Below are 9,622 nucleotides of genomic sequence, written 5' to 3' on the forward strand. Positions count from 1 at the left end.
CAGCAGCAGCAGCAGGTGATTGTTGAGGTGCCTCCATGGCCTTCTGGAGCTCCATGGCTGAGCACAGCGGACAGCAGTTACCTGGGCATGGAATGTTGCCACCGGTTGCCAGGGGCACTCCTGCTCCCAAGGTTCTGTTGGCACGGAGTCTGTTGAGCCAGTTGACGGATTCTCTGCTGCGCAGCAGACGCGGAGCATCCGTCTTCTCCATCCCGGGAGGGAATAGAGAGCCATTTGCTGACATTTGCGAGCCAAACTCTGGACTGACCGTACGGGTGAGTGCAGACCATTCTTGCAAAGGCTTCTGATGCTGTGGGGCTGGGCTGGGCTGCAGGATGGGCTGCAGGTGGGCTCAAGTCCCAGAGTCACAGACTTTGCCTCTAGCTTTGCACGAGACATGGGGACTCGGGAATGGGAGGCTTGGAGCTTGGGGGTGTTCAAGAAAACTGGCATTCCGAATGCATAATCTCTCCTCTACTTTCCTGATAGGTTTGGAAGAGCAGTTTTCTGTCACTCCGAAAAATCGGCAGTGGGCTGCCCAAAGGAACCAAAGGGATTGATCACATCCCTGACATTCCTTTTTTTTTGGAGTTTGTCCCACTTACTTTGACGGTGGTTTTTGATCACAAAACACCATGAGCTCAGTAAGTACTTTGCTACTCAATGCAAATCTGATTCTTGAAACGTTTTCCAGGGTACTTCTAGAAAGCATTTCACGCGTTTGTAGCAAATGTAGAGGAACAGAAGCCTTTGAAAACTTCATGGAACTTGATGTTCTGGAATTGTGAAGGTTTTGAATCTCTGTGGGTGTTAGCAGTAGTGCAGAAATGCTTACGGTGTGAGCAGCAGCCTGCTGGAATTGGGAACTGGTCTCCTCATTTTCAAGCCATTGGGACAGGACCTTTCTTGGGGAGGCAGCTTGTCGGAGATCAGGGGTGCCGTCTTTTCCCTGATGTGATGTGCTCAGGTGGGAATGGCCCATAGCAGCATTTGGTGTGCATTCCAGCCTTTGCAGGAGAGTTTTCTGTATCCTTGTGTGCTGTCATTGGTGTTGCAAAAACCGAGGGCCATGTTCATATCAGTGGCACAGAAAATGCTAAGGCTTTGTTCCCTCTCAGCGTCAGCGAAAGCGCCCTGGAGGAGCAATTGATTCCAGACCAGCTCGGAAACGGAGCAGGCTGCTGCCCTCCAGCGCAGGTGGGACTTCGCAGACGGAGCCAAGAGACCTTGAGGAAAGTGCTACACCCGCTTTTGAGCCTGGTAAGAACAGAGACTGCTTCTGGAGGGTTGAAGACCATCTGGCCATGTGCTTTTGCCAGTTTCTAGGCCCTTTCCTGGGGAGGAAGGGAAGCCTTGGGATTGAGGAAGCTCCTGGAATGGCATCCCTAAACAGCGAGCCTTCAGACAACTGTTTTGGTTTGTTACTGAGATCAGTATTGCTGCTGCTCCTTATTGCTGCTGTTATTGGCGGCCAGTGAGAGAGGAGCTGTGTAGGGAAGGTCCTCAAGTGCTGCTCAAAGACCTGAATGCGTGTTCTGATGAGTTGGCAGTCACTGCAGCTGCCACAGTGGAGGGTGGCAAGCTGAGTTTGAGATCTCCCAAGCTGGATGGAGATGAGGAAAACCTGTCATTAGCTCTGCCCCATCCTTCAAGGAACCAATCTACAGCATGGTGCCATAAAATTAGTAATTGCTGTGGTTTGTTTGTTTGGTTTTTTTCCCACTGTGTGCTAAACATTCCCCTATATGAAATGAATCATCTGTTGATGTGAACCTCCCATAAGCTGTTGTCATTGAACAGAACCTGTGAGGAGCTCAGCTGCTCTTCTTCTTGTGCTGTCCCTTCAGAGGGACAGGGCCGGCAATGCTCCCCGTGGACAGTTGAGGGCAAGACTTGAGTGAAATGTTGGACCTGAACCTAAAGCTCAGTGAATCCAACCACAGCCTGTTCCACAGTGGCAGCCCATTGCATTCCTCTGCAATCTCTGACCATGCTTCTAATGTTCTCTATTTTCAGCTGGTGGAGAGTTCCTAGATCTCACAGGTGACTCTTCAGAGCTTGGAGTCATCGCTATCAGTATTGATGAGTCTCCTGTGGTAAGTAGTGACTGGCACAATCCTTCCATCTTGCATTCATTAGTTTTCTGGCCTGTCTTCTGAAACCTTACTGAGTACCCTGGCCTCAAAGGTTGAAAGATGGCTCTGATTTACCACTTTAGACACAGTTCCCAGTCAGCCACAAGCACGCTCATGAACACATCAGCATGCCTGAGAACTGCTTGCAGAGAGTGGGTGAGCAACCTAAAAGAGGTTGTTGCTTCTGTGATTTAAAGGAGAGCACAGGAAGTCTTTGACTTCCCAAGGAAGAAGTGTTTTAGCTGCAACATCAGTTTAAGGTACCTCTGTCACTGAGGTGTAAAATGCAACTGCAGCTGGCTGGGGTACACACTCATTCTGTTTCTTATTCCAAGAAGTCTTTAAAAGGGTCACATTTGGTCTTTTTTCATTTTCCCCTACTATTTGGTAAGAATATGCTTGGATCCAGCCCACAGTGCAGTGTATCTGCTCAAATTTGGCGTGCCACTGCTGCTGTGCGAAACAGAAACATGCAGCAAACATAGCATGGGAGTTATATCCTGACGGGGTTGTTCCTGAACCTTTGCCAAGAAAAGACTTCAAATTTTACAACAGATTTTGCATGACCCAGCTCCATGTGCACCAAACGCAAGAGCAGGTTTGGGTATTGGCTTTTTTCTCTTCAGTAGCTGTTCATCTAATAAGTAGTGTTCAGACTATCACAGGTGAAATTGCCAGTTTGGGAGAGAAAGAGAGAAAGAAATGGCTCCATCCCAAATCCAATTAGGGAACTGAAATAGGGAAGCAGGAAGTACAGTGTTCAGGTGGTTCCTAAGTGCCTCCATTTCTACCCCATTTCAGGACAGCCAGCAGAGCCAGCAGCAGCCACATCTTTCCAGAGCATCAGAGAATTCAGCCGAGCCACTGGCAAGGAATGATGAAGAGGAACCAAGAGAAGATGATGGGTATGTGAGAGAGAAAGTGTCTATCAAAACATGAATTTCAGATAAGTGGTCGAAGGAGGTTTTTGCCAAGCTTTTGGGTTCTGCCTAACTCTGTGCAAATACTTCAGACCTGGGAAAGGAATGATGAAGAGGAACCAAGAGAAGATGATGGGTATGTGAGAGAGAAAGTGTCTATCAAAACATGAATTTCAGATAAGTGGTCGAAGGAGGTTTTTGCCAAGCTTTTGGGTTCTGCCTAACTCTGTGCAAATACTTCAGACCTGGGAAAGAGTGGCCGGCCTGGACGAGAATTAAAATAAACCCAGCAAAATCCAGCAGAAGCCTTTCTTCTCTGTTTGTGAAGCCTTAGCTTCTTAGAAGCTGTCCATCTAACATGGAATGTAAGAGAATGGCTGGACACACTGAATGCTTGCCATCCATAAAAATTCTTGGATTGACTGGGTTTCTGGGCTGGGATGTTGCTTAATCAGAATAAGGGATGTTTTAAGTACCAACATTTTCTTTGTTAGTAACCCTTGATGTCCAGTGAAATTTTTCTCTCACGTTTAAAAGGCTGCATGTTCCTCTGGTTATGCTCTCTCTCTAGTGCATGGCCAGCAGGTCCTGCTAGTCCTCCGATGAGGGAAGGTGACAACTCACAGGTGCAGGACAAGGATCAGAGCCAGCAGTACCCACTTGGCTCCAGAGACACAGAGAATTCAGTCGAGCTACGGGCGAGTGACAGTGAAGAGGAACCAAGAGATAGCAACGAGTATGTGACTGATGAAGAGTCTCTCCAAAGTGCAATTTCTGATACAAGGTAGGCACAGGTTTTTGCCAGTCTTTTGAGTTCTACTTGATTCAGTTTGGAGAATTTTTACTTGACACGTAGTAGTTTGTCTGGAAGAGAAGTAACGGCAAGAAAACCGTAAAAAACAGCAAAATCCTGGAGAAGCCTTTCTTCTCCATTCAGGAAGTCATTATTGAATGTTTCTGGCATTATGGATTGCGATACACTGCAATGCTTGCAGTACATAAAAGCTCTTGCACTGACTGTGTTTCTGGGTTGGGATGTTGTTAAATCAGAATGAGGGGTTATTTCTGTTTTTGCAATTTTATGTCTTGGAAGCCCTCTGTGCTCTGTGAAATTGACAGCTGCATGTTCTTCTGGTTCTGCTCCCTCTAGTGCATGGACGGCACGTCTCGTTAGTCCTCCGACTTGTGAGGATGACAATGCAGAGGTGAGGATCCACAGCCCTTGCTGGGAAGCTCCAACTTGCACGTCCCTCCAAGTCCTTTCTTGATGGTGTCCATAGAGGGAGAAGCCCTTGCCATGATGGCACTGGCAGATCTGTGTGTTCCTTATAGTTCTATAGCATCGAGTGACAGACTGCACATAGTCCAAGTCCAATTTTCCTGGTGCCAATAGAGCAGCAAACTGGAATTCTGTGCTCCAAATTCCTGTTGTGGTTTCTTTTGTTTAGCATCTGTCCATCTAACACAAAATCTTTAGACTAATCATTGGGCCTTTTGGGGGAGAAAGAGGGAAAGAAAAGACTCCAGGCCAAATCCACTTAGGGAACTGACACAGGGGAGCAGGTTGCTCAGGACTATTCAGGCAGCTCCTAATCTGTCTCCATTTTTACTGCATTGCTGGGAGCAGAGCCAGCAAGACCCACTTGATTCCAGAGCAGCAGAGAATGCAGCTGAAGTACTGGCGAATGAGAGTGAAGAGGAACCGCAAGATACTGAAAGGTATGTGACAGATAAAGTTTCTCTTCAAAGTCTAATCTCTGATATATGGTAGAAAACAGGTTTGTGCCAAGCTTTATGGCTTTTCTTCTCTGTTCATGAAATCCTAATTGAATGTATCTTTCAGTAACACTTTAGTAACACTGAAGAGGCTGAGGTACATAAAAGTAATTGGAATTGGGCTGGGATGTTGCTAAATCAGAATAAGGGATGTTTTACTTTCTAACATCTAACATGGAATGTAAGAGAATGGCTGGACACACTGAATGCTTGCCATCCATAAAAATTCTTGGATTGACTGGGTTTCTGGGCTGGGATGTTGCTTAATAAGGATAGGGGATGTTTCAAGTACCAATGTTTTCTTTGTTGGTAACCTTCGGTGCCCAGTGAAATAAATGGCTGCATGTTCTTCTAGTTCTGCTCTCTCTAGTGATTGGCTACTATTTGATTTCGATCTTCCATATTGGTCAGATGAGGACTCAGAGGTGAGGATCCACATGTCCTTGTCCTTTCTGGTTTTTGGGAGGGAAAGGGACAAAAGGGGAGCTGCACAACTCAGTTGTTTTAGGTGGGTGCCACGGGCAGCTGGCTGGAAGCACAGCCCTTGCTGGGAAGCTCCAACTGGAACATTCCTCCAAGTCCCTTCTTGGTGATGTCTATTGAGGATGGCACCGGGAGATCTCTGTGTTCCTTGTAGTTCTAGCATTAAGTAGCAGATTGCACATAGCCCAAGTCCAGTTTTCCTGGTGCCAGTAGGGCAGCAAACTGGAATTCCTTACTCCCAAATTTCTATTATGGTTTCCATTCTTCAGCAACTGTTCATCCAACATGAAGTGTTTAGTATTAGGACTGCAGTAGTTGCCCTTTTTGGGGCTAACAAGGGAAAGAAAAGGTTCTAGCCCAAATCCAATCAGGGAACTGAAACAGGGAATTAGGATAGAGTTTCGAGTGGTTCCTACTCTGTCTTCATTTTTACCCCACTGCAGGCCAGGGAGCAGAACCAGCAGCACTCACATTTTTCCAGATCAGCAGAGAATTCAGCTGGTCCACTGACAGCCCATGACGAAGAAGAACCAAAAGATAATGATTGGTATGTGAGAGTAAAATGTCTCTCTAAATTCTAATTTCTGATATATAGGAGGAACAGCTAAGCTTCTGGGTTTTGCTGAGGTCTGTGCAGAAACTTCAGACCTGGAATATAGTGGCCTGTCTGGCAGAGAAGTAAGCAAAAGAATCCAAAAAAACACATAGCAAAATCCAGCTGAAACCTTTCTTTTCTTTTCATGAAGTCATGATTGAATATTTGTTACAGTGTGGCTTAATATATGCTGAAATGCTTGCAGTACATAGCAGCTCGGGGAACAGTTGTGGTGCTGGGCTGGGATGTTGCTAAATGAGAATAGGTGTTACATGTTGGTAACTCTCTGTCCGCAGTGAAATTATTGGCTCCATGTTCAAATGGCTGCATGTTCTTTCTGGTTCCCTCTAGTGCATGGCCAGCAGGTCCTGCTAGTCCTCCGATGAGGGAAGGTGGCAACTCACAGGTGCAGGACAGGGAGCAGAGCCAGCAGTACCCACTTGGTTCCAGAGAGGCAGAGAATTCAGCTGAGCTACGGGCAAGTGACAGTGAAGAGGAACCAAGATATAACGATGAGTATGTGGCAGATGAAGTGTCTCTCCAAAGTGCAATTTCTGATATAAAGTACACACAAGTTTTTTGCCAAACTGTAGGATTCTACTTGATTCTGTGTCATGGAATCTGATTGGAACCATAGTGGCCTGTCTGGAAGAGAACTAATGGAAAAAAAAAACCCATAACAAAAAAGCAAAATCCCGGAGAAACCTTTCTTCTCCATTCAGGAAGTCATTATTGAATGTTTCTGGCATTATGGATTGCGATACACTGCAATGCTTGCAGTACATAAAAGCTCTTGCACTGACTGTGTTTTCTGGGCTGGGATATTGCTAAATCAGAATGAGGGGTTATTTCTATTTTTGCAATTTTATGTCTTGGTAGCCCTCTTTGCACTGTGAAATTGACAGCTGCATGTTCTTCTGGTTCTATTAACTCTGATGAATGGCCAGATCGTTTTGAGAGTCCTCCAACATGGCAGGATGACATTACAGATGTAAGCATCATGTTCTTATCACATGTTCTTGTCCTTTCTGCTTTGTGAGAGGGGAGGAGACAGAGGGGGAGCTGCACAACTCAGCAGCTAGGTGGGATGTCCTAGGTGGGATGCCACAGGCAGCTGGCTGGGAAGCACAGCCCTTGCTGGGAAGCTCCAACTTGCCCATCCTTCCAAGTCCTTTCTTGGTGGTGTCAATAGAGGGAGAAGCCCTTACCAGAATGGCACTGGCAGATCTGTGTGTTCCTTATAGTTCTAGCATTGACTGACAGTGTGCAGATACCCCAAGTCCAGTTTGCCTGGTGCCAATAGAGCAGCAAACTTTTTTTGCCCCAAATTCCTGTGGTTGTGTTTTCCGTTTCTCTGCAGCTGTTCATCCAATATGAAGTGTTTAGGGCTAACAAGGGAAAGAAAAGGTTCTAGCCCAAATCCAGTCAGGGAACTGAAACAGTGAGGCAGGATGGAGTGGCTTCAAGCAGCTCCTACTCTGTCTCCATTTTTGCCTGTCTGCAGGACTGGGAAGAGAGCCAGCAGTACCCACTTCATTCCAGGTCAGCAGAGAATTCACTTGAACTACTGGCAAGCAACCTTCAACAGGAACCACGAGATATTGAATTGTATGTTACAGATAAAGTGTCTCTCCAAAGTGTAACTTGTGATGTGCGGTAGGCACAAAGGTTTTTGCCAGTCTTTTGGGTTCTACTTAATTCTGTAAAAAAACCCAAAAAACAATAACAAAACAAAAAAAAAAAAACAAAACAAAAAACCCAACCCCCCTGAAAAACCCCAACAAAACCAACAAAACAAAAAAAACCCCACAAAAACAAACACAAACAAACAAACAAAACCTAAACCAAACAAACAAACAAAAACAAACAAACAAACAACAAAAAACCCCCCAAAAAACCCCCAAACTAAAACCCAGTAAAATCCAGGGGAAACATATCCTCTCTGTCAGGATGTCATTATTCAATGTTTATTATATTATGGATTGTGATACACTGAAATGTTTGCAGTACATAAAAGCTCTTGCACTTGATTGTGTTTCTGGGCTGGGATGTTACTAAATCAGAACAAGGAGTTATTTAAATTTCTTCAATTGTATGTTTTGTTGGTAACCCTCTCTGCTCTTTGAAATTGATGGCTGCATGTTCTTCTGGTTCTGTTCCCTCTAGTGAACCACCAAGAGGTTTTATTAGTCCTCCAAACTGGGAGGATGACAATGCAGAGGTAAGAATCCACATGTTGTTGTAATTTCTGATTTGTGGGAGGGAAAGGAACAGGAAGGAAGCTGCACAAATCAGTTGTTTTAAGTGGGTGCTACGGGCAGCTGGCTGGAAGCACAGCCCTTGCTGGGAAGCTCCAACTTGCACATCCCCCCAAATCCTTTCTTGGTGGTGTTCATAAAGGGAACAGAACCAGAAGAACATGCAGCTCTCATGCCGCAGTAGTTCTAGCATTGTAGTTCTAGCACTGAGTGACAGACTGCATATAGTCCAACTCCAGTTTTCCTGGCGCCGATAGAGCAGCAAACTGGAATTCTTTACTCCCAAATTTCTGTTGTGGCTTCCTTTCTTCAGCAGCTGTTCATTTAACGTGAAGTGTTAAGGTTATCGTAGCAGAATTTGCCAGTCCGGGAGAGAAAGAGGGAAAAGAAACACTGCCAGGTCAAATCCAAATAGGGAACAGGAACGGGGGAGGAGGGTGTTCAGGGGGGTTCCTAAGCTGCCTCTGTTTCTACCCTGTTGCAGTAGTGAGAGCAGAATCAGCAGCACTCACTTCTTTGTGTTTCAAGGCAGCGGCTCTTTGGGCTACTGCTTTGAATGCTCTTAAGCAAACTTAGAGGGTGATACCCTACCCTTCCTCACCTCCTCTGCTGTAACTGCTTTCTGAGCTGGGGTTTGTGTGCAGCACCAGGGGGGGCTCACCAAATCTCATTGTATCTTCTTTTCTCTCCCTTCCCATGTGCATCGATGGAAGCTTCTTGAAGGTGAGTTGATATTTTACAGTTGGTAATGGACTTTTATCTAAAATGTAATAGTTCTTTTTGTTGCTCTTTCCCAAGAAACTCAAGCAGCAGGGATTGAAACTGCTTTTAGCAAAAGGCAAGGGGCAGGGCTAAAGCGTGTGTGGTGTGGTGGCCTCTGTCAGTCACAGTGGGAAATCCCTGCAGTAAAAGTTATAGCTGAATACTTATGCAGAAGGAACTTTAATTTGGTAACACTTTCTGCCGTTTTAATTGATTAGTGGTTGATTAGTTTTACATGGACACTGGAGTTGCAGAGGTCATCGCTGCCTGCGATTTCTGAGAGTTAAAAAGCAGCATTTCCTGACCCTTTTGCTGTTAGAGACCAGGCCATTAAAAATGGTTCTTCCTGTAACTTGGTCAATACGTTGTCCACAAAAATTGGATTTGTTACTGGGGTGCAACAGGTAAATAATCATACACTTGAGAGAGACATTGGTTGTTCATTTCAGTGTTTACCAGTCTGGGTGCTTAGTGGTATTTCACAAATCAGACAGACCCACTATCAAAATAACTTCTATTATTTATAAATTTTATCAAACAAAGAAATTAGCATTAATTGGTTACAAGTGACACGGTTATTTTCTTAGCTAGTATTCTGTCTTCTTTTGGTTAATGATCGTCTCACTTCTCACTGTAATTAGTCCACTCAGTCCATTGCTCAGTCTCCCTCTTCTTTTGGGCTGCGGAGTTTCT

General features: G+C 45.3%; 1 protein-coding gene across 1 annotated transcript; it reads left to right on the forward strand.

The window, feature by feature from the left end:
• The first annotated feature begins 188 nt into the window (after positions 1-188).
• On the forward strand, positions 189-6,534 carry LOC128787461 (translation initiation factor IF-2-like). The gene is made up of 11 exons (XM_053941622.1): positions 189-275; positions 490-644; positions 1,119-1,260; positions 2,017-2,096; positions 2,937-3,040; positions 3,627-3,839; positions 4,206-4,260; positions 4,683-4,774; positions 5,187-5,256; positions 5,758-5,861; positions 6,261-6,534. The coding sequence occupies exons 2-11, from the start codon at positions 636-638 to the stop codon at positions 6,532-6,534; spliced, it is 1,143 nt and encodes a 380-aa protein (XP_053797597.1). The 5' UTR covers positions 189-275; positions 490-635.
• Positions 6,535-9,622: the final 3,088 nt, after the last annotated feature.

Source organism: Vidua chalybeata, chromosome 4 (assembly GCF_026979565.1).
Source record: "Vidua chalybeata isolate OUT-0048 chromosome 4, bVidCha1 merged haplotype, whole genome shotgun sequence".
Classification (NCBI taxonomy): Eukaryota; Metazoa; Chordata; class Aves; order Passeriformes; family Viduidae; genus Vidua; species Vidua chalybeata.